The 25943-nt window shown below is 41.2% G+C and overlaps 1 protein-coding gene across 4 annotated transcripts in view; it reads left to right on the forward strand.

Moving 5' to 3' along the window:
* BDKRB2 (bradykinin receptor B2) overlaps positions 1-25943 on the forward strand; it is a 493412-nt gene that overhangs the window by 267726 nt on the left and 199743 nt on the right. Inside the window, exon 2 of one of the 4 annotated variants that reach the window (XM_078660117.1) lies at positions 17289-17384. The exons of the other annotated variants lie outside the window; for them this stretch is intronic. Coding sequence (XP_078516243.1) covers positions 17374-17384 — 11 coding nt within the window. The 5' untranslated portion in view covers positions 17289-17373. The remainder of the gene's footprint in view (positions 1-17288; positions 17385-25943) is intronic. 4 annotated transcript variants of the gene reach the window in all.

A 25943-nucleotide genomic window follows, 5' to 3' on the forward strand; every position in this document is an offset into this window, starting at 1 on the left:
TTTTGTGTTTTTTAAAGGATACCGGGGCATATACATTATCGCCGCTTTTATCGGCAGGAAACTGCAGATAAAGCGGCGATAATGGCCTTGATAATATGCTCTATGAATTCCAATCGAAGCCCATGTTAGATGAATTCCAATCGAAGCCCATGTTAGATGTGTTCACATCTAACATGGGCTTCGATTGGAATTCATAGAGCATATTATCAAGGCCATTATCGCCGCTTTATCGGCAGTTTCCTGCCGATAAAAGCGGCGATAATGTATCACCTGTCCTTGATAATATGCCCCACCAATCCTTCAATCTGTAAGTAGGGGAGTCCAAACAAAATGAAGAAAAGAGTAGAGCAAAGACTCCAATGAAGAGGAACAATGTAAGCGGCGACAACAGTTAGAGCCTCACACGCCTGGCACTGTTAAGAGTCCAGCAAGTAGAAAGGTCTGAAAGACCACTGAGCTCCATTGCACCCTCCTGCCCTTACCCAGGACCCCTTTACTGTTGGATGCTCCACTCCAACGAGGAAGAAGGGTGGTTCTAGGTGACGTAATTAATGACAGAAAACTCCCTTCACAAAGACAGACCAAAAAAACAGGAAGTATACATGTATCTGGCCTCCTTTTGAGGAATATAAATCAGAGGTCTAAGGAGGGATTACATCAATTAAGCCTATTTTGGCTTTACTTATTAGAGAACCTGTTGTTGAGGTGGTGTGATGGAAGTAGGTAATGGGGAGTTTCACAGGTACACAAAATCATGATGCTGTACAAGTGCCTATTGAACTCTTTTTTCATTCTTACAAAATATTGAAAAAGTCTTTAAACGTGTTAAATGTTAGATGTAAAAGTCTGCCCAGTATGCCATAATACCCCGAGTTCAGGGTTTTAACTAAATTAGAACTGTGGATGTACACTATTGCACCTGTTTATACATGGAGTCTGAATGCATATAGAATATTTGTAGTGAACATTTGCATTAAGTGCACTGAATGTCCTGAATTTAGCAAAGTAACAGCTTGGCAAATTATCTATGCTTTTGAGATCAATGAAGAACCTGATAGAAGGATGCAAAACGTTTGGTCTTCTTAGACAAATAATAATTTTCATCCAGAACAAAAATCACCTAATTAATCCTATTTCACTCAAAATGTTGTTATGATGTCAATCTGTTTAGTAGTGAAGAAAAGATTTTGGAAAGAAAATAGAGGGATATCCTCTGTAATATGCAATGAACCGAGGCAACTCTTTGCAAAACAAAGCGTTTGGTCTTCTTAGACAAATAAACATTTTCAGCCAGAATAAACATCACCTAGTAATCTTTTTTCATTCAAAATGTTGTTGTGATGTCATTCTTACGATTTGCCGCTTTCCTTACATTGGAGACCGAGCAATTATGGCTGATGCCCGGTGGAGCTGCTTAGACAGCTATAGAGGAGATCTGCCCTGGTTTACCCCCTTGGCCGTCACCTACCCAGCCGGACATTGGGCAATGTTCTCCCTATCTCCACACTGTGTCCCCTAGCCCACCTCCCCCCGAGGAACTCCCATAACTGCCTCTTTTTTTCTTATGCTTTACTATGCTTCTTGTAACGTATGTAATTTGTAACCTTGTAACCCACAGATCCTCATGTAAAGCGCTCTGATACCTCCTCGTCCAGCCAGCACTATATAAAACTCGTCAAATATATACATTCTTTTTAGTAGTGATTAAAATATTTTGGAAAGAAAACATCTGAAATTTAGAGATTGCTTTCACAAACAAACTATTTCCAAAGTGATAGTTTTTTTGGACCGTACATGGCTATCTGCGCCACAGTACGGCAAATCGGACCTTGTAGTACCTGAATCATATAACTATAAAGTTACCTAATCCAATTATTAAAGACAAATAAATGTCTCCAATTGTACAATTTGCACCACAGAGCAAACTGGCTGTGGCTCTTGGTGTTGACGGTCTACTGCTCATACAAAAGGGCTGGATCAGCTGGCAAACAAGATATTTGAACACAGATTTATTTAAAGGTAAATGTAGGTGTGACAATGGCATTCACTTTCTGAAGACCTCTGACACCTTCTCTGCTGCATCGGCTGCCAACCGGCCAACTTGCCCATAAGGAAGAAATGGGGGCGGCTTGTCTCAGTAAAAGGAAAGAAGGCCCCAGAATGGGTCGCCCTGCCATGACCGCTGCGGCAGCAGTGCTGACATACACAGGGCCAAAACGCCCCTGTACCGTCCCTAGGCCATGAATCGCCTCCTATGCAAATGCTGCAGAGGCTTATAGCGGCTCCCTTCTGGTCTTGGGGCAGCAGCAGAAGTAGGCAGTTGACAAATTACATCAAAGGAAAGAAGCCACTGGTGTGGGTCACCCCACTGGGAATGCTGGTGTAGCTGCGCCAACATGCATGGGCCGAAAGTCTCTATCGCCATGTTTGACCTTGAGTCACTCTACCTCTTTGCAAAGGCTACAGAGGACTACGGCAGCTCGTTGCTCTCCTTGGGCTAGTGGTGGGTAGGTGGACAGCAGCCGAAGCACACTGCACGGTCCCTGCAGCTGAGAGAATGTAATTTTCTGGCCCTGCACTGCACCAGGTGTCGGCCGCTGAGGTGAGGTGGGCAGTGACCTAGGGGACACAGCCACTGGATCCTGGAAGTTGCTACCTGGGCGACAAAATACCAGGGCACAGCCAGACCCATATACTGTCTCAGGTGGGTGGAAGGCCAATACCACCAGATGCAGCAAGACCTCAGCAGATTTGGGACTTGCTGGAATCATTTCCTTCCACTGCTGGCATATCTCTGCAGTACTAACCTCACTCAGTGGCGACCCCGGCAGGCACCCAATTGTGCTGCCTAATTAATGAAGCCCTGGTGAAACAAAAGAGGAGAGTACCACCAACTCCCTTTTTCTAAAAAAACTCACATTAAGCAAGGCTGAACGGCTAGAGTCCAGTGATTCACACCAGTGTAAAGGCTTCTTGCTGCAGACAATAGCACCTGAAAACAGATCTCTGGCTGCATGTGCTGCCTGTGATGGGCCTAGGGGCCAACAGTGCAAGTATGCCAACACAACACCGCCCTCTGTCGCCACTATGACACCACCTCAGCCCCCAGCAGGAAGAGAGGGGGCTGAGGAGCTTTTTCCAGCTATGGCCCCAAACTCAATGGAGGAGGCCTTGCCAAAACCTAGTCAGCACCACCCAAGTATATAGCAGACAAATTGTAGCATCCACTGACAACTATCAAAAACCTTTCTCAAGGTCCTTCAAAGAGTGGTCCTGAGACTACCCCAAGGGTAAGTGGAGACTTTAATGTGGTGTTAGATCTTTTGCTAGAATCCACCAGGTTTAGAGCAGTGAGTAGCCAGAAGACCGCCATGCAAGCTGAATGGAGGGACTCACTGGGCTTATGCAATGTCTGGAGAATTTGGCTCCTGGGTGCGGCCAAATATACCCACCTTTCGGCAGCATAGTGAAGCATACCTCTTCTTTTCAGCCATAGATGTTCTATGCACAACAACAGCGAATATCTTGCCCGAGGAATCTCAGATCACTTCCCAGTTATGTTGCATGCCAGGGATCTCGGAGTGGGATGTCACCCAATCTGACACATGAATGCATGGTGCCATGTCCATTCACAATGTGCGCAGTACCTATTGCAAGAATCAAAGGCTTATATGGAGGTTAACGTAGGCTCGGACAAATTTATGGTGATTCTCTGGGTGGAAGGAAAAGTTACTGTATGTAGCAAGGCCAAATCCTTCTTGTAGAAAAGAGATTAGGAGAAAAACCAGCAACTGTCTGCTCAGGATGTGACGACTTTCAAACCAAAGATTGACTACCTGGCCAAGAAGAAAGAGATAAGTCTGTGCCAGGTTGCGACTGACAGGCCCTCCATGCGCAAATTATGGCAAAAAGCTGTGCATCAGTGCTGGATCACCTCAACTGGATGAATATGTGGATGTGGTAACAGATGTTGCCTCCAAAGTGATTCATGTAGTAAAGGACTCCACAGGGAAACAGACTAGGGCTGCACTAGAGATTGCCTCTGCCTTTGCTTCTTACTATGGAGATCTATATGTCTGGTAAGATCAATTTGCTAGTGAGTGCTCTTAACCCCTTATTGATGATGTGCCATTGGATACTATGAGCACCACATACTGGGACAGCCTAGACCAAACCATCACGCTAGAGGCAAATGAGGCAGCCATAGTAAACATTAAGCCAGCGAAGACATGCAGTCCATACAGGTTCCTGTTTCAATTACATGGCAAGATCAGCCCAGTTATCTCATCCCATCTCCTGAATATGCATCAGAAAGCCACTGAGAAGAGCTGGTTTCCTCCTGAGCTTGACTTGGCCACCTTCATAGTCATTCACAAACTGGGTCACCTCCTGACCAGTGCTCTGCATATTACCTGATCCTTCATAGTCATTCACAAACTGGGTCACCTCCAGACCAGTGCTCTGCATATTACCTGATCTCCCTCATAAATGCAGCAATTAAGATTCGCACCACTGTCTTGAATAAGTTCCTGAAAGTTGTCCCTTCGCGAGTTCACCCGGACCAATTTGAATTTAAGGCTCATCACAGCACCTGTCACTGCATTTGTAGAGTGCAACTCACACAGGAGCAGTGATATAGGCTTAGAGACCCTGCTGACCTCATGCTCATAGACTTTGAGGAGGCCTTCAACTTATTTGACTTGTCCTTCCTGTTCACAGTAGGCCATTGCAGAGATGTGGGTTTTATATTATTTAATTTGTGAAGGTACTATACTCCCACGTACATGCAAAAGTGAAGGTGAACGCTGTCCATATACTCCGTTCCAGATTTGCGGAGTGACTACAGAGGAACGCCTTCCTTTCCTGCTCTTATTGTCCTTGGCGATAGAACCCTTAGTGGCATGGGTGCAATGAGATACCCAAATATCAGGATTCCACTGGACCGATGATGCGGAGGACAGGATTGCCCTGTATTCTGATGATGTACTCCTCTTTATATGTCGGCCCCACATCACAGGTGCCGGATTAATTCAAGTTTTAGAAACCTATGAGAGATCTTCTGGCTTAAAAGATAGTTGGCTGAAATCCATACTAGTCCCACTTACGAGTGATAACGGAGCAGTTGACTGACAATCCCTTTTACCTGTCCACGGGTTCAGCTTCCAATATCTGGGAATAAATCTTGTCCTGGAGCCTAAGCTCATATAGAGTCTCGCCCCATTAACGGTGCATTTGAGAGTTGAAACAGTGGTCTCTATTCCCCTCAATATTCTTAGCATAATGGTGCTCTTTCAATGGATGGTCTTACCAAGATTTGTATACGTTCTGCAAAGTTTCCCTTTAGAAATCCCTTAGACCTGGATTGCAGACCTGACTTTCCTTCCTCTGAATGAACTTCCTGCATCACTTTTAACAAATGTATCCAATCCCCCTATGATGGTGGTATGGGTAAGCACCCAAATCCTAACCCCATGTATAAGAAGGTACATGGGTTAAGTGGTGTACTGACTGAAATACTCAATTGAAAAACGTATGACTTACCCTAAAGCATGAATCTTACATGTTTGTCCCTGTGCTATTGTGTACACCATACTGAAGGGGGAACTTCTAGTACTGTGCCTAGGCTAGATACTGCTGGCTCGCCTTTGCACAACTTTGGGAGGTTTAGCATCTTGCAGGCCAGCCAGATTTAGACCAAGCACTGCTAGTACTGTCACCTGCAGGGGACTATTACTATATCTTGGCTACATAAGTCTCAGCCCACATGGCTCTCCATGTCACTGGAGAAAAGCTAGCCTGGCTTTTGAGGGGTGAAACCCCGTAAATGGAACCAAGATGCTTGTTTCCAGTCTAGGAAGGACCTGGCCAGGCAGTTCAGGCAGTTTGGGTTGGACTGTTCCCATGGGAACAGGGTCAAGATTGATTTGCATATGGCTGGGTTTAAAGTGGAATGGCATGGGGAGCAAAACAAATGATGGCTTTAGGCCCAGGTCTCTGTACTGGGGTGAATGTTTGAGATTGTCCGACATTCTGTCCATCAATGGTTCTTTTTGCACTTGGGACAGCACAGCACTGTATTAATTCAAGCGCTCTGTTGTGTGGAGGACAGTAAATTTTGTTTTTTGAGAGGCTTGAGAAAGGTTGACAGATCTTTTCTAATCTAAGGTGGTTTGAAGGTTTCTTCCTGATTATAGATCCATTGACTTTAAAATCTCACCTACTCCATGAGCGGGAGCAACAAGAGGGTCTAACGAATGCCTTAAAGAGGCAGAGCCAAAAGATGAATGTCATCTGATCTTTCCCTTTCAGGATATCACTTTGGACGGATCTCTTCTTTACTTCTTGGTTTCGTTTTGTGCTACTCATTTGAATGGACAGTTTTCCGGCTTCTTTACCTGATGGCATCCGAGGTTGCAGGATTCATTCTGTGGGGAGTAGAGTTTAGTTTGCTCTGGTGATGGTACATTAAAAGTGTCAATTGGTTTACTAATTTAGGTTCAGATTTTCAAACAAATGTCACAGTGCAGCTCAGCAAGCAAAGCAGAATGCAACACATATGCCATTTACTTTGCTTGGTATATAGCAAAAAGGATTTTGTGTCATATCTGCGTTACAAAACTGACACAAACCAGATGCCAAACCTTTGTAAATCTATGTTTTCGTTTCTTCCCCTCAAAAGACAGATTAACAGGGTTTGCAAAGCTTGGGTTTTGATTATCTAATTAACAAGATTTACAGAAAATTGGCACATTGTAATCTTGTTACCTTGAATTTACACATCCGGTTCTTAATAATTGATTACATTTAATTTAGTATTTATAAAACAAATTATGCTGCTTCACTTAAAGCCTTTTTAGACATCAGAGGCAATCCAATCTCTGTTATGGTTTATCATAAGTCAAACCTGATAGATTCATAACTTAGACTGACATATGTCAAACCGAAGGAACCTCCAAATAATCTCTCTGCCATACCTGCAGACCCAGCATGGAATTATTCATGTCCATGATCTCGGTCATATCTTCTAGCTGCATATTTTAAATATAATACTTTTTCTCCCTGCAAGTATGGTGTTTTACGTATGCATGCCTACATTTTTCCCTTCTTTCAATGCGCGTATTTCTAGTGCCTCCCTTCTACGTTCATACAGAATGGTTCACAGCCTGGACTCTCTTTCATGGATTGAGACAAAAATGCCCAAAAAATCTTGATGTGACAGTCTTTCCTTTGGGCTCCAATCTCCCTCTCTGAGCATTGTAGTCTTTGAGAGTCCTAGTTCAGTGATTTAATAAGCCCCTTCTGTGGGGGGACAATTAAGGGAGTACTTTTACTTTTATTCATTCCGGGGTGGATATGTCATATTGAAAACACATTTTGGGACTTTGTTCCTGGATCTTGCCTTGGAACTTGATTCATTTAGTATAATCATTGGTGGTGTATGCATTAGACTTGTTTTTATGAGCTTCAAAGATATATGATTGTTAACTGTAGAGTTAACCCTATGCACCAAGCTATGATGGTTCATTGAACATGGTGATTTTGGGGTGCCATCTGCATTGTACTGGTAGAGAATCCATTCCACTTCAGCATCTTGCAGTGCATGCTGTGACTGCCCGCACATCAAGAAGTAGATCACATCTAGCCAAGTGATGATCATCTAGTGAAAGGCACTTGCAAAGTTTTTTTTTAGCATAGGAATTGATGAAGTTTGGCAAGACTATGGAAGAAAGTGCGAAACTGCACAAAAGTGACCATGAATTGTAGTAATTCAGATATCAATTTTAATACAAACTAGACTAGAAATTAGATAATCAATTTCGATGGGAGGTCATCAGTAATAACAGACCTATCCTTACACCTTTCTTTGTATGCCCAAGTCCCCTCTGCTTTGTGGCGCTTTGCCCAAGGTTATGTAATTGTGCTTGCTGTTTGTTTGGAAAAACGACCTGAACAAAGAAAGATGGAATTTCAGATGATGACAGATGCAAGCCTTCCTTGTTTGAAAAGATTTATGCTGAAGAGCTGAAGTGTAACTATTTGCGTACTCTTGGCTTTTTTTTGCTACCGGCATCGTTTTTCTCATAGACTAGGAAAACAACAAGCATTTGCAAAACTAATCCATGCTTTTACTCCCAGGCTTCTTCCTTCCATCTACGATGCAGACGTGCATGCGCCGGTATGAACCGCTGGATTTTTTTTACAATGGAGTTTAAAAAACAGAATAAACTCCCTTACAAGATTTCCACCTTGCACAAACATCAAACATTCACACACACATTCTAAACTTCACTGGATACCCGCAAGCAATTGGGCTCACCGGTAACATTTATGGAAGTATATTCACCGGTCAAACTGTTAACAATTAATTCAAATAAAGTGCCAGGAGCAACCTTTCCAAGTCATATGAAATAGTCTTTATTAATACCTCTTTTCTTCTTTATTAAAATCACTTTGACTTTGAACACAGCATTTGACATATGATGAATAATATGTTCAGGATTTGGAGTCCTATCCACACATCTATTAACAAAGATTGATAACATGGTATGTTGAATGTAAGTCTCTGTAAGATCTCCTGTTATATCAGTTAGTTAATATTGATTGTACTTTATTTTATATTGTACTTTAGTGATCTATATGACATCACATGTGGAAGCGATTGATTCGCAAAACATGTGCTGGCCAAAGTGTTTTTTAAAAAAAAGAAGTATTAATAAAGAATATTACATAAAACTTGAAAGGGATTCCCTCACACATATGAATTGGTTGTATTACACACACAGTTGCACAGTGGCCATCTTTTAATGGAGTTTCTTACGTCTTTGAAACCTTGTTACAAGATGGCCACCATGTATGAGGGCTAAGGTACAGCAGCCATTGCGGAAGAGTTTGGCTTTTCCAAAGCTTTTGAATGAATTCAGCAAGAACTGGCAGAACCAAAATACGAACAAGATCACCATGAATAGCACACTGTGGTGGGTGCAAGGTTGTGACGTATCGTGCACCGTAGGGTTGGGGGCAAGGTTGAGGGTGTGAAGGCTGGCGAAAAAGACATTGAGGTGGGTGGGCAGCAGCATAGGGAGAAGTTATCATGCAGGGTAGTACTTACAGACCCATGTAACCTTGGATTGGAATGCTATGGCTTTAAGGGCAGCTAAGCCAATGCCAGCTATAAAAATAATGCCAACAGCCAATGGCTGAAGGGAGCTGACCAAAAGCTCACTCTTCTGTACTGTGCGTATTTTTGTGTAAGTGCATTGGTACCATGAGGTGTCCGACAAACAGCTACAGCTGAGAGGTAGAAAGGCTCAATATGTTTTTGCTCTTATTCTGCCCAAATAATGCAAAAGTGAGTTGCAGATAGATACTAGTATTTTTTTTAAACAAAGGAAGGGCACTGCAATTGTGTCAATATGATACTTTTTTTTTAAGAACAAATTTTATTGATTTTTAACCTTACAATAGACCTGAAGGACATGAGGCAATACATATCAGGTAAAGCTTATTATAGTACATATATCAATCTTCCTTCATCCATAATCAATCTATTGCAAGGCCCATTACAATAGAAAACATTATAATTATCCTAACTCTAACATTGTCCAGCCTGTGCTAATCATAAACAGTGAGTCCCACACATCGCCAAGGATATTATACTTTTGAAGGGTACTTTCCATCTGTTAAATGAACCGCTGTACTACTAATAATCCTATGGGAGAATCATAAGGATTAGTAGAAGAATGGGATCTCGTGGACTTTGGTGTGTGTGCATCCACGTTCGTGAGCTCTCTTCTTTTTTTCATTTGACTACCATAGGTCCACTCATTTACATCTTTATTCAACCTCCCATCTTCATGTCAATGAAACAATTGTGTACATTCAGACCTGCCTCCCCATGCCAGCAGTGATCCCTTGTTGTATGTAACTTGGACTATACATTGTTAGAGTAGTGTAATTGGGAAGTCTAATAAGGTTGCCTTTTTGAGTGCTTTGTGAGTTAAGATCATCGCATTTCTATGCCTATTCAAGTGGCCTCATTATCATTATTCAATGATAGGAACGCCTAGTTTACTCCTGATAGCAGACAAGAGTCAGTCTGGATGTTCTATTCCCTCTGATAGAATAAAAGAACCTAGGTCATTTCACATTTAGGGCTCATCAACCAAAGTTACAAAACAGTGCAAGAGACTAGCTAGAAGTCATAATGATCTCCTTCACCAGTTATCAACATAAGGAGAACCATTTGGCCTACATATAAAAATGTGTTGAAAATCATTAAAAATGTCATGGAAAATGAAAACGCCATGTTAAACACTGTCATGAGGGCATATAATGTCACAGGTAACATATCCAACTGATCGCACCACCCGTACACACCCTGCTTCATTGTAAATGATCCTGAACAGTAACTCATAGCTATCGCCCTTGTTCAGTACTCTGTTGCTCTCTAGTTTTCCACACTACAAGTAGTAATACATACATTCATACCTTAGTTGGTAACCACAAAGTCAGAAACTAGGAGCCATGAGCCCATACTCCGGATATATATTTTGCACATTAAGTACCCATAACATTACATAATATAAACATAGAGAGAGAGGAACATAGCACAAAATGTTCCTCTAACAAAGCAACCTTTTCCCCTTTACTGTGGCAGGGTATCAAGGTGCAAGACTATTGGGGCACATTTGAGGACTCAGACTATTGGATGGCTTATGTGAATGAAATGCTCCTTTCAGAAGATAATCATCCCCTGCTAAACACAGAGGTATTATACAAAACAGTGATGGATGGAATGTTTGAATTAATCCCAGCCACTGGTAAACACTCAGGCGCATCCAGATCCATTGATATTCTGACACCATGCCACCTCAGTTTGGACCCAGCTATATGCTCGCCATGCCACTGGATTCAAGCTACACTGGGTGATGCGGGGTGATACCCAGAAACCAGTCCTAGGGTGCTTGTTTTATGTCTAGGTAGGACCTGGCCTGGCAGTTTGGTCTGGACAGTTATCATGGGGAATCCCAGAAAAAGAGGACGAAATAGGTGTCTCTTTTACATTAAGGAAACCTTTACCCTGGAGGACAAATCAAGCTAAAAGAGCTAAAAGACCACCGCTGGTTCTACCAAAGGATGGCAAAGCCAACTTGGAAAAGCAGGAAAAAACATCTAGACCAATCATGTTTCTAACCCACGTTTCCTACAATAAAACAATATCATAATAGTTAACAAGATCCATTCAATATCCATCCCAAATCTTAGGAGCAATATCTGATCTGTTTCAACTGGCAATGTTTAACAACTTTACCCGAGATTTAGTGGATAACCCCAAATCATTTGTAACTACAGGATGTAGCCCAAGAAAGGAAGTCGGTTGAGATGACTGTGGCCTAAGGTCAGGAAAAACTTTAGTGTTGTTTAGTCACTCAATAGAGCACACTAGGGCTAGGGCCTAATACGATTAGAAAACTTAATATTAGTCATGACAGGGCCATCGGGGCAGGCAGAAGTAAAGCAACTACAAGCAAATTGGGCAAATATAATGAACTATAAAAAAAACTCAAAGGCAGGATCTTATTAATATCAGCTCCAGTGATACTAGACAAATACTGTGATAATAGACCACTAGCCAGAGTAGGCAGTTTGCAGGTAATCCCAATACAATCCCCCTTAAATCTTTTGGGCGATTTGCCTATCCAGGGTACTGTTCTGATGAACGAACAAAATCTTATCATACTGTGGCAGATTAATGGCAGAATTCCTAGCCAGCCAGTAACAGACCTTGTTTTTAAGTTGATCAAACGATTCAAGAGACCCTGGGGAAAACAAAAGGAACATCAGCTAAGATCACAAGATAAGGACAGGCTACAGGGGGTGAATTAAAGAGAGGGCGACAAGAAAGGGGCTGAGGCATGGTAATGGCCTGCTTGTTACCAGGATGACAAGGCTGAGGATCTGACACACTCCTAGGGAACTTTAGATGTTTGCTCACTGGTATGGAGAGGGCCTTGGGAGTGTAAAGATCCAGGTGGATCCAGGAAAGAAAACGGGGAAGAGGGGGTGGGTGGAAAGCATCTATGTGAACCGGCCTGCGCACAGCATTGGGCATGGGGAAACAAATGGTACTGAAACAGCCCCAATTGCTGGAGCAGAACCTTTGGGAAGGGAGGACTCCATCCTAAGATGAGACAAAATAAGATCAGCAGTCTCTTTCAAAGTGTTCAGCTAGCCTAAAACAGGATTTAGAATGAAACATAAAGTCAAATGCAAAGTGTCAGCGAAAGAAGCCAAATAAACACACTCCTGCCCCACATAAGACTCATTTTTAGTCCTAGTGGGGAAATATTTTGGGCAGCTTACTTGTTGCATTTAGGTGCAGTGCCTGAGGGATGGGCAAGAAAGGTGTCCAAATGTTTAGGCGGGATTGTGGTGTCCCGTGCAGCAGGTTCAATGCACACTTATTAGCACTTGAGCAGGAGATGGGAGGACTGCATCAGTGCCCCATAACAACCTGGCACAGGTTGTTATGGGGTATGCAGTCCATCCAAGAATCCCAGTCCCCCAGGCAGAATCGCGTTGTCCCGTGCTGCGGGTTAAAGTTGTGCTTATTAGCTTTTCAGTGGGAGGGCTATGTCAGCACCTCCTGGCACAGGTTATTATAGTGTATGTCGTCCCTCCAAGAAGCCTGTCCCCTGGCAGAATCGCAGTGTCCCACACAGCGGGTTCAAGGCACGCTTACTAGCACTGCAACGGAAGGTGAGAGGGCTACTTTGGTGCCTCCTGGCACAGGTTGTTATGGGGTATGCCTTCCCTCCAAGCAGTCGAGTACCCCAGGCAGAATCGGGTGTCACGTGTAGCCGGTTCAAGGCACTCTTATTAGCACTTCAGCTGAAGGTGAAAGTCCTATGTCGGCTCCTCCTGGCTCAAGTTGTTATGGGGTAGGCAGAATCGTGATGAAGACTGAGCCCGCAATTGCAAGAGAGCGTTAGGCGACGACTCTCCACAAGCTGATGCGTTGTCACTGTTACTGAGGGCCAGCTAAACATTGTTCGGTGAGTGTTAAAATGACTCTCAACTCCAAGTTAAGCTTAATAGTGGAAGTTTATTCAGAAGATGAACAGCACAACCCTCACGGACCTGGATCCAACTTCCAACTGTCCGCTTGAGGTTCTAGTTAGAATATTACACAACACAATCTAGAACAAATCATACATCACAGAAATGACATATTAAAGATTCTTAGGAAGACTTAACCATAACACATCTCCCTTACTAAAAGAAAGAAACAAATACAACCTGCAATAAGTGATAGTTAAAAACAGATGCATAAAGAATATAATCATTATCTAAGAAAAAACATATCCATATTGAAGATAACATTCATTAACAACTTATATACACAAAGAAAAGTACAATCATGGTGAAAAGTATATTCAACGTGGATCTATCGCATAATCTTTGAAAAGCATATTCAACGTGGATCCATCGCATAATCTTTATGCCAAACTGGCTTAGATCTTAATCTACACTGTTCCCTAACTGGTGTAGAATCGGATAAATGTTGTGGCATGCGATGAGAAAGTCGAGAATGGAAATTGTCAGATCTCACTAAGCAAGACATATTCCATACATCACCTGAATCTAACACAACTAAAAAAAAATTACAATGGGAATTTTAAACGGACCCATAAACTTGGAGTGTCCCATCCTTATAATACCAGGTTTCCTCACCAACACAGTATCATCCACATTCCAAATTGTGACTTTTGTGTTGTGTGTATTATTAAAATTACTTTTGTATTTGTTTTGATGAATCTTCATCCGTACAATCATGTCAGTTCTTGAGGGTTGATCACTGATAGTGAGTGTAGTCTAGTCCTAACCAGACAGGATTTAACTTACAGTGTGGTTTCCTTCCTCTAAGTATTGAGAAAGGAGAAACACCTATGATATTATTAGGTGTAACTCTATGTGCCCACCAAGTTTCTCTCAAAGCTAGCTTCAAATACATTTTATTCTGAATAGCACGTTGTACACAATTTTTAACAATTTTATTCATACTTTCTGCTAAACCATTAGCTTGCGGTGAATATAGAGCAGTTTTAAAATGTACAACAGCTAAACTTGAAAGAAATTGTTCCATCTTTGAGGAAACAAATTGTGTACCATTGTCAGTAATTAAAGTCTCTGGCACTCCTTCCCTGGAAAATTCTTCTTTTAAAAATTCAATAACAGTTTGAGAGTTGACAGACGAAGCACATTTGGTCACTACCCATTTTGAGGTATAATCCACCAGTAAAATCACAAATCGTTCCCTTTGGTTCAATAATTCAAACGGTCCTGCAATATCCATACCTAACTTTGTCCATGGTTCCACAGGTATTTCAACAGGTGAAATTGGAACAGAAAAGGTTTTCTTAGACTTATCATTGTTAGCACATTGCCAACAATCTTTCACAACACATTCAACCCCATGACCCATAGCAGGCCACCAATACCACTGACGAAGTCTAGATTTAGTTTTAATGCGGCCTAAATGACCCTCATGTGCCAAATTTATAATCTTTGACCTCAGACTTACAGGAGGGACCACACGTCTTCCTCTAAAAATCTTATCATCATTAATGGACAACTCTTCTCTCACACAAAAATAGTTTGCCATGGAGGAAGATAACACTTCCCTATCTGGCTATCCCTTAACAATAAAATCTATCAACAACTTCAAATCCAGACCAACCTTGTAGGAATCATCCCATTCTTTATTTTCCAAAGCTTGTTCACAAACCCAATTTACACTTGCAGAATCAACATTTACTTGATCAGTTTGAATGGGTAGTCTTGACATACAATCTGCTAAGCAATTCCTAGAACCCTGAACATAGTCAACCACAAAATTGTAATCAGAGAGTCCATCTACCCAACGTGAAATCCTTGGAGATAAATTGTCCAAATCCCTAGAAGTAAAAATTCTTGAAAGAGGCTTATGATCAGATCTGACTGTGAATGGTATTCCCCACAAGAAAAATTTGAAATGAATAATGCCCCAAAATACCGCTAATGCCTCCCTCTCAATCACGGAGTACCTTTCTTCAGCACCTCTTAATGCACGTGACGCAAAAGCAATTACTTTCAAATCACCAGAAACAACTTGGGACAATACAGCTCCTAATCCATACAAACTTGCATCAGTGGACAAAATTGTTTTTCTGTTCACATCAAAATTTCCTAACGTTGGTAATTTAGCAATGCTCTTTGTAACATTAGTGAAAGCATCAACACATTCACTTGTCCATTCAAACTGTGATTTTTTTTTAAAAGAGACCTCAATGGTTGAGAGATTGAAGCAATATTTTGTATAAACTTTGAACAAAATTCAGCACGTCAGAGAAAAGCATGTACTTGGTCTTTATTGATAGGTTTGGGTGCTTCCATTATGCTTCTGGCTAATTCCAACTTTTGGACTTACACCCTCACCCGAAATTGTATGTCCCAGATATGTTACCGAAGTAACCCTAAACTTACACTTCTCTTTTTTTATGACCAATCCTGCAAACTGTAACCTTTCCAAGACCTGCCATAAATTACCATCATGTTCTACATAATCCTTTCCATGTACCAAGATATCATCTTGAAAAAACAAGACCTTATCTAGACCATTCAGAACCTGCTTCATTATTCGCTGGAAACACGCCGCTGCAGATGCAAGCCCAAATGGCATCCTTAAGAATTGAAAAGCTCCAATAGGGGTGACAAATGAGGTTAAATGTCTAGACTGTGCATGTAGCTTGACCTGGTGGTAAGCGGAGGACAAATCCATAACACTGAAAATGTTAGCATCTTTAATAAGTGTAAGTGTTTCATTTATATTTGGTAAGGGTTGTCTATCCACCCAAATTAACTGATTAAGTCCTCTCAAATCCACACACAATCTTATCTCCTTCCCACAATCCTTGGGTGCCAAAACCACCGGAGCCACCCACTCTGAGCTTTCTATTTCCTCAATTACCCCCTTTTCTTTAAGTTTCTCAATTTCCCGTCTCAGTGGTTCCATCATCATGTTATTCACTTTTCTTACTTTGGCCACATGTGGTACAGCACCATGTTTCAAAATAATTCTATGTTCAAAATTTCTCAACAAACCAAGTTTGTCACTAAGGACTGTAGGAAATTTTGTGATAATGTCATCTGGAAACTCGTTCTTACACAACAACAAAACTTTCTGTGTACTATTTGGATTAAGCGTTATACCCATATCTCTCTGGTGCCTCCAACCAAAGACATTATCACCCCTCCTTGCTACGTATATTTTACCCACAGTTTCATGATCAGAGAATTTAATTTTCTTCACACAATAACCCAGAACATCAATTTTCACACCCCCATAACCTACCGGATTGATATCTGATGGCAATAACTCAATACCCTCGCTGCCAAAAGTGAATTCCTAATTCTTATCACCAACCATAGTGTATGGTGAACCAGAATCTGAAAGAACTGAAATTTTCTTCCCACCAACTAATATCTCACACTCTGGCATATCAATAGGATCCACATCCACACCTCCATCTTCAGGTATGCTGGAAACTATCCTTGTTTCCTCCAGTAACTGGTTTACACTTTGTTGCTTAAATGAGCGACACACTCTCGCATAATGCCCCTTTTTTCCACAATTTTTACAAAATGCAAATCTGGCAAAACACACTGGACTGTTTGTCCTGTGACCTTCACTTCCACATCTGAAACATTTTGGAGTTGCCGATTTGTTGTCAGTATTATATATTTTTTTACTGCTTTTTCTCCATTTCTCTATTCATAGGAGACAAGGTTTTTCCACTCCCTTCCTCACTATGTTTTTCAATTTTATTTATAGACTCTTCAGAGGTCACATTATCTTTACCAGTAGTGTCTTTACTTTTATCATCCCGCATCTCACGCACCCACATAGTAGTGTTTTCCATTCCTTCAATGATAGCAACTTCATCTATTAAATTAGGATTTTTACTCAGTAATTTTTCTTGCACTTTGATACTGTTTGTACATCTAATGACTTGATCTCTTATGAGAGAATCAGTTAAATGTTCAAACTCACATGTGCATGCTAATGTTTTGAGAGAAGCAACATAACTAGGAATTCTCTCACATTTCCCCTGAATTCTGGAAAAGAATTTGTGTCTCTCTAAAACTACATTAACATGTGTTCCAAAATGATTTTCTAGCATAAGTACAGACATGTCATAAACATTACTTGGTTCACCAGTGTCAATACCAATCTCAATTTCATCTAGGCTTTCGTAAATACATCTTCCTTCAATACCTAAATTGTGTAAGAGAATCGCTTGTTTACGGACCGCAGAAAATTTCTCACCTCCGATGGCTACAAGGTAAGAATCAAAGATTTCCTTCCATCTTTTCCAAGGCAAGACAGGTTCACCTTTTTCAGACAGGAAGTGAGGTGGTTCAGATGAAGTTGCCATGTTATAGGAGAATGTCTATTCTGTAATGAAAATTACATTTGAAAACACTAACATACAAAGATCGTTCTTTGCAAGATTAAACACACATGACTATATGTGAATGGTTCACCTACTGTAGCAAAGAATATATTCAGAGAAATAACAATCTAGTAATTCCGTGTGAAGGAAAAGAGAATCATATATTTATAGTGTGTACATCACTGAGTGCACTCCATTAAATGTAAAAGTCTTGGAACACGTTGCCTATACGGTACTTCTTTCTTTACATATATTTCTTTTAAGTCATTGTGGATTGTGCCACACTCCACCGCTGCACAGAATGATCAGAAAATATAGAAGTGCCTTTATTGACTAATGAACACTTCACTTCACTTCACAGTACGATTTTAACGGTATTCCTAATAGTGAAGGGATGGTGTCTAAAGTCTCATGTGCAGTAAACACCAAATGCCCCAAGTGACGATAACAAAACAAAATGGTAACAATTACAGATTGTGTTACCTTTCCACGGTCGATTTTGTTGTCAAGACGAAACACCAACCGCAAACAATGAAAATGCCGAAATCCAAAATGGTTTCTTACGTGGTACGTCACAACGCAAACGTGAATGCGCACAGTTTCCACAAACACCTAGAACGATTGATCTTCAATGTGCAAAGATGACCACCGATGTAATACGTCACAACGTAGGAATGCGCATGCACTGACTTCAACGACTGGAATGCTGCACAGAAAATTTTGCACGCAGGTCATTAATTCATCAATACGTCATCACTCCTCAGTTGACTTGAAGGCAAACACATCTCCGAAACGGATCTCAGGCCAGATCAGTCTCTCTCCTCAAATCATGCTCAAACATAGATTCACGCAATTCTTGCCAAACCGATGATCGAGATGTACAGCAAATTCCCACATCAAGTTCCTGGATGGCCGGTAAGATGTTACAAATATGCGTGTAACATACGTAGGTTTGTTTTCTTCTTATATTATTATTTTTCCTTAAAATGTCGTGTAGGGTTGCCCCTCCTTCACATGTCCTAGTCGCCAATGTTAAAATGACTCTCAACTCCAAGTTAAGCTTGATAGTGGAAGTTTATTCAGAAGATGAACAGCACAACCCTCACGGACCTGGATCCAACTTTCAACTGTCCACTTGAGGTTCTAGTCAGAATATTACACAACACAATCTGGAACAAATCATACATCACAGAAATTACATGGTAAAGATTCTTAGGAAGACTTAAGCATAACAATGAGGCATCTGCTTCCACAGAAAGATGCCTTTTCACGAAGGCTATCTCCTCTGAGATAGCACCAACAGCTTTACCAAAAACAGCTTTGATGGTTGAAGGATTGTGATCAGTTGAAGGCTACTTGTGTTTGCCATCCCTGATAACAAAGCAACAATCGCCCATGCTGTTAAAAAGGAAAAACCCAAGGAACCAATGGGGGGCCTGCCTCGCCCTCGATCGAGTGATGACGGGTGAAGACAGGCCTGCCCTTGCTCTGGGCTTTGCCCGGGGCAATCTGTGCACTTCCTACACGGCGGGGTTAGGGGAAGTGCTTACAGTGCTTGCGGATGGCTCCACCCCACCCTGCAGCAAGGCTCAATGTGGTGAAATGGTGCCTGGAACCTGTAGTCCCACGATAATTCGTCTCATGCAGCCGGGTAAGGGACAGAACTTTATAGCGCTGTTAGATGGTTCAGCCCCTCCTCCTGCAGCAAGGCTGGATGTGGAGAAAAGTGCCTGGGACCTGCAGTCCTTCTGTAATCCACCATTTATACCACAATGCAGTGTCAAGGGCACTGCTTTATAGTGCTTGTTTATGGCTCTGCCGCCCTCCTGAAGCTTGGCTTGATGTGGAAAAATGGTGGTTGGGACCCGTAGTCCTGCTGTAATCCTCTGTTCTTCTGTCATTTACATTAAAATAATAATTACTTACAACACAAAGATCTATTAAATCTTACTAAGTGATTGCAAAACAATATTATATAAAACTATAATAAAAAAATATAAAACAATGAGTGAAGTCACTAAAAGAAGCAGAACATTGTTCAAGGCAATGAAGCACTGTATCAACCCCCCCCCCCACCCCCACCCACCCAGGGCCACCTAGTCCTCATTCCAAAGAACAGTGTAATGCCATTAACCACGTCTTTAACGAAAAAATAGAAAAGATCCAACAGCACAGCAACAACGCCATGCCTGCTACATTTTTACACTCGCTCCTTCCCCTGGAATACCGCAATGGTCAGCATTCAAAGTCCTATCTGTGCCTGATCTCGCTGACATACTTAAATCCCTCAAAGCCACTCTTTATTAAGAGGATGTCTCACCCCCTTTCTTCTTCATAACTCTCTCCAGGAAATAGTCTATTACCCCTACTTACCATTGTCAATGCCTCCCTCACTGTAGGCATCTTCACAGAAGCTCTTAAAGCTAGCCAGATCTTCCCTGTCCTAAAGACACCTAAACTAAACCCTGAGACCTTGCCAATCACCACCCATCACTCACCTAAAATTAATTGGCAAGATAATTGAAAAAGCAGTCTATGTTCAATTCCAAGAGCACGTCATTGCTAATCATCCTCTGCCCTATTACAAGTCTGACTTCAGACCACGAAGAGAGCACGCAGACCGCAATAGAGACATTTTCAGGTTTGGGTTGGTGATGGCAGTTTTTGTAATACATCCTTAAGCTATTGCATACAAATGTTATAATTACAAAAATATATATTTAATCATTTTTGCAAGGCACATGGCTCATTGGGCTTTGAGTACATTCTTAAACAAAGAGCCTGATTTAAAAGTCGGCAGAGGGGAAAACTCCATCACAAATATACTGTCCATTGTATTACGATCACATTCTATCCTATGGAGATTGCAATATGGCGGATGGGATATCTGTCACATTTGAGATGGAGGATTCCCTCTGCCTAGTTCTAAATCAGACCCTTAGACTCCAGTCCTCATGGCTTAGAATGCATTGCCTTTTATTATTTTATACAGTGCTAAATAGAGCAGTTGTTTTGATCCTTCTAGGCACTGATATAGTAATTTTTTTATTACCCAATTAAGTGGTACTCACTCCATTGACCTCCGAAGGACGGACACCTGAATTAGACTAGCTGGGATCCAAATAAGTGGCTTACTTCTCAAAGCCGATGTCAGCTGTTAATTAGAAAGAATGTTGGAAACAAAAAAAAATAGGGTAAAATATAATGTCAAGAATAGAGGACAACTAGATTGTGAAAATAAGTTTCTAAAGGTAAGCAAAGTTTTACTATATATCAGTCTACATATATGTACCTTGACGATACATATATCTTCAAGGTACATAGATCTGGAGTTAAGAATAGTAAATCTATATTTACCTGTTTGCACTAACCTTCTCAATATTTTGGTCCTCGATATTTTTTACAAGATATTCTGTCCGTATGATATTATTTATTCCGATATTCTGTCAGTGATCCTGTCAGCTAGCATTTATTTTCTCAATTAGTTATTTTACAGTCAGTGGTATGCATCTACATTGTGCAATCATATGAAAAGTAATATTAATGGGGACATGAAAAAATCAGAGTAGCCAGCAAACAAAGCAAACTTCCACCCACTGCTACACCCTCTGCACCCTTTCAACAGTTCATGGAATGAGACACTCCAGACCCCTTTAGGTAGTATCCTAGCTACAGCTAAACTGTTATTTTGTTTCGAAAAAAGAGAGCAAAAGGAATAACAATCTAGAGTGTTCGAACCTTCTGCCCACCCACCTGCTGAGCTTGACCCAGCCCCTTGGCGGCCTACCCACACACTCCTAAAGCCCCCCCCTCCCCCCCCCCGTGTTTCAGCTCCCCTACTGTAAATTGCATCACCACCAGCTTTTTTGTAATTCTTCGAACTCTGGTGGCCAGGGCAACGCAAGTGATTTTCATCAGTTCCATCAAAAAGAACATTTTATGCTCGAAACTAATAAATATGCACATTGTCTTCATGCAATTTCTGTGGGTGGTGTAATTATTGTAGACTTATCCTGTCTCTTGAGTAAATATAGTTGCAGGATCTAGCGGCAAAATAAACAGTATGGGTGACAGTGTATACACCCTTCTCTGTTTGTCTTTAATGCTTCACATAGAAAAAGTGACACGTTTGACCTTAGCTTGTGACCCATTGCCCATCACATGCAGCATGTATAAGAAAGACATGAGGGTTGACCTTCAAATTTGCTGAGCGACAAGGTAGCAGAAATAATTTCCATGTAAACTGATGCCAGTGTTTGCAAATGCAACACGTATGGGTGTGTTACTGTGTTTTAAGATAAAAGCATGATGATAAGTTTCCAGAGGGAGTAATTGTATCCCACCCACTGTTGGTTATTATGAAGCTGTGAGGTGCCAGCTGGTGAGTGCTAGCAGGGCTTTAGGCCAGTTCATTTTAAAAGGATTTACCCCATGAAATATTCAGTATCTGTAGAATGAGAAATGTGTAAACACTGTGTGTGTGTGGCTCGGTTTAGTGTTCTATTGAGAAAGCACATCCTAATCCACCCAATGAATCTCCACTTATAAAGTATTTAACTCGAATCCGTGGATGCTACATCACTTTCTAAGGGCTTTCCTCCGGTGTGTAGTTGTAAAGCGGCAAATGTCGGTCTTCGGATACATTTCCAGTAGCGCTGATCAAAGTACTCGTAGTCGGGCCAGGAGACTGGCTGTACAGGGGGCATGCCAGAGGATTATGCCAGTCCTCGCCAGGCCACCGGAAGAGTGAGGGATAGAATCAACAGGATCTGTACACATAGAAACAATAAGCTTGACTAAACCAAGCATTGAAGATAAACAAGAGCAGTAGGTGTAATTCAAAAAGAGCAAGACTATCCTTAGATAACAGTCTATAAAAAAAAAACATTACTACGGATCACATCTAAAAGCTCGGTGTTAGATCAACCAGAAAATGTCTGCTTTTCAAGGTGAGTGCACACTCCTATGTTGAGATGGAGAGGTATTATGTACAATTTCAGGTTGCTGCTAGAGAGGTTTGGCCTATCTCTCCCCATGCTAAAGAAGACTCTAGCATTGTTTTCACACAATTCTGTTCCCTGCTACTTATTCCTGACAGTAACCGCTAATGTCCTGTTGAGCTCCAGCACCACAGCTAAGTAAGGGTACAAAGAGTGGTAGCACTTGTGTTCTAACATTAGTACGGCATCACAGCACCGAGAAATTCAGGTGTCTTCATTCTCAGGTTTTAAGGGTTCTCCAGTGCCTGACTTTAACTTGCAAATAGACTCAAAGGGTCCTTGGTGACCCAGTTGTTTTCTTCATCTAGTGTATTGGCGCGTCTGCAAAGTAAAAGTAGAACCGGGAGCACCCGATGGAGTGTATCAGCTTTTATTGTACTCTTGGTTTTGGCTGGGGTAGGTATCATCCAATATTAACTTTTGAATAGCTCTTCTTGCCTCCTTAATTAGCAAGAGAAACAATGTAACACCAACAAGAGGATTAAAAAGCATTTGCACTTAAAATAAAGTACTCCAAGTTTCTCAGCACAAACTACGACAATGAGCACCCTGTAAAAAAATACTTTAAATGTTTATACAGAAATGCTCTAAAATGGTCTTAAAATCCAGCCGTAGAAGAAGGCATGAATGCACAAAATGTCTAAAAGAAGGCATAAATGAACCGTCTATAACTATCACAAAACCAGCATAACAGAACAAGCTATTTCAAGGCATCAGGATTGAAGAAACATCGCAAGAAAATGCCTGGTTGTACAACAATGCACTTTTATGTGAATGGCTACGAGAAGGAGGGAAGGTAAAAATTCCACTACAAGTATCAATAAAGTACCATTGTCTGTATTAGAGGCTGTGAAAAGTTACTTTGCCAAAGACACCATAAATCATCGTCCCAGTCCTCTATGAAATGCACATATGAGGTGGTACTAAAGAAATATATGCTTTACTGTTTGATCCAGCCTATTTTAACGCCTCAAGGCTGGAAATCTCCAAAGCTCAAATGAGGCCTTTCTCCCACATCAAAGTTTTGTTTTTCAGTTGTCCTCAGTACTTTCCATCTTCAGGTGTTATATAAAATAGGAATATCAGTCACTGCATTTGATTGTGTGCACACAGCCAGAGGGACACAACTCTACCAGGCGAAAGTGTAAAGACCCATAATACTGCTGATTGGCAAAGTTCCTCTTCATTCTGTTTGTCGTCAATCCCCGACTAGAGGAAATAGATCAACTTTTTGTGTCTGCTTTCCTATCACGTCACTAACTTTGTTAGATGAATGGAATCCAGATACTACAATGACAATCTGAAACAGCACTTTAGGGTCAGATCATTCATAAAATCCCTGGATGTGCATAAGGCGTTTGATAACATTGTAAGTATGTTTGTACTGTGAGAGCCCACATTGACATTAGGAAGAGATGTGTCTAGTGGCTGAGTCATCAGCTATGGATGCAGGAAATAGGCATACCATAATCATTTTTCTACCTTACTCATCTGGTGTGATCCAAGCAAAGTTTCTTCATCTCCCTAACTTTCCAATCATCACCACATTACAAATTAAATAATATTACTGTAAGGTACATTGCATTTACCAATTTGGAATAATTGTGGTAAGTTGTTTCTTTTTGCTGAGTGCTAGTTACTCAGCGGTCTTAACATTTTGACTTCAATGGACCCCAACTGAACCATTAATTAAACCTGGGGACTCCAGCCTACGCAATTTCTACGATGTGAATTTCAAAACAATACAAGAAATACAGAAACAAGCGCTCAACAAGAAAAATTACAAAATAATAAATGTTTTATTTTATTCATAAACTAAAAAATATAAAAATCAAAATTTAAATTTTGATGGGAAGGATGGTTTTCTAAATGAGTTTTTCTTTTCTAAAAGAGGTAGCCGCATTCTACACTCTAGCATATCACTTTGTCTTTTTCTTCCTAATGGATGTGTGTTTTTTGGTCAGTGCACTCCACTGCTTCAACTGAGGACACCATTACTCCACAGTGGATTCTGTTTAATGTATTTGCACTGCTCTGATTAGTTAAGCTATGGACATCAACTTATTTTAAGCCTCAAATTTCAAATGAATTAACAGTTAAAGAGCATTTTAAAATGTTGCTTTCTGTGTAAATATACTCTATTCATCTGCTAATATACAATTCTAAAAAGTCAAGAAGCCAGCCGCGGCCCATGAAGGTAAGAGCAGTAGGGTGGTGAGGCCAGGGGGAGTGTGGGGGAGATTTTGACAGATGACGGCAAGGGAAAATTAATTATTTATTTAAATTCTCCCCCCCCCCCCCACGCTGCAATAACCTGAGTAGGAGTTGCCAACCCCGGGAGTCTTCTGACTCCGGGTTAAGAATAACCCCCATCAGGCTTTTAAAAACAGCCGCACCAAGCAACCAAATAACAAAATATGTTTTTCCTGGGGTTTGAAACACTTGTACTGTGTTGACCATGCGCTGCTGTGAGGATGTTTTCATATGGATACCTAAAAGTGAAAGAAAATAGGGACTCTTGACCCGGATAAACATGCAGTGTTGATACAATTAGCGATGCAGCTACAGATTAGTGTAGCCTTCCTCCTACCGCCCGAATTCCCTCCCATTATGAAGTGATTTGTTTTACATGCTCATACATGGAGCTGTGTTTCACAGTGAAACATTCCTTTTAAAACTGAATTCGCTAGCAACTTTTTTTTTACTTTTTGTTAGAACAGCCAAATAGACCGGTGTCATTTTCGGTCCACATCTTAACAACATATATAAATAATTTGAACACCAGCATAGTGGTTCAATTTTTTCTTTGGAAAGTGAATTTCTTATTTTGTGTCTATAATTGTGCAGTGTGCCTCAATCAGTTATTCTTGCTGAAATTGCTTGACATTTTTCTCAGGCCATGCAAACGACTATATCCTACTTTAAACTCTAAACATTTTTGCAATTTCAGAAATTATACTTAATTTTACATACTGGATGTGCATAGGGATGTGTTAAATTCTCTCTACTAGTTTCTTATCTGGCAACATTAAACCCTTTGCCGCGGACACGATTTTGCTGCAGCGTGGCACTTCCACAAAATGGGTGGGGACGCGTCGGCCGTTGGCCGACGGCAGCACTAGCGAGGTAGTGCTCCCGTCGGCCAACGGCAGACGGCAGCACGCAAGGGGTTAAGAAACAGGGCAAACGTTATTATGATGTGATGTATAAATGACATTATATCAGCATTTGGCCAACTTTATATTTCAAGTTGAGTTTTCTTTACTTTTAGGTTTGTAAATCCTTTTCTCCATATTATTAGGGCTTGCTAGTGCTAAACTTTAAAAACATTGAGGGATATGTACAATGAAGTGGCGGAGCATGTCGTTAGCCTCCTGGGCTTAACGACATGCTCTGCCACTTCGGAAACGCAGGGCTGCACCATATTGACATGAATGTGGTGCAGCCT

The sequence above is a fragment of the Lissotriton helveticus genome, chromosome 9 (genome assembly GCF_964261635.1).
Source record: "Lissotriton helveticus chromosome 9, aLisHel1.1, whole genome shotgun sequence".
Taxonomy (NCBI): domain Eukaryota; kingdom Metazoa; phylum Chordata; class Amphibia; order Caudata; family Salamandridae; genus Lissotriton; species Lissotriton helveticus.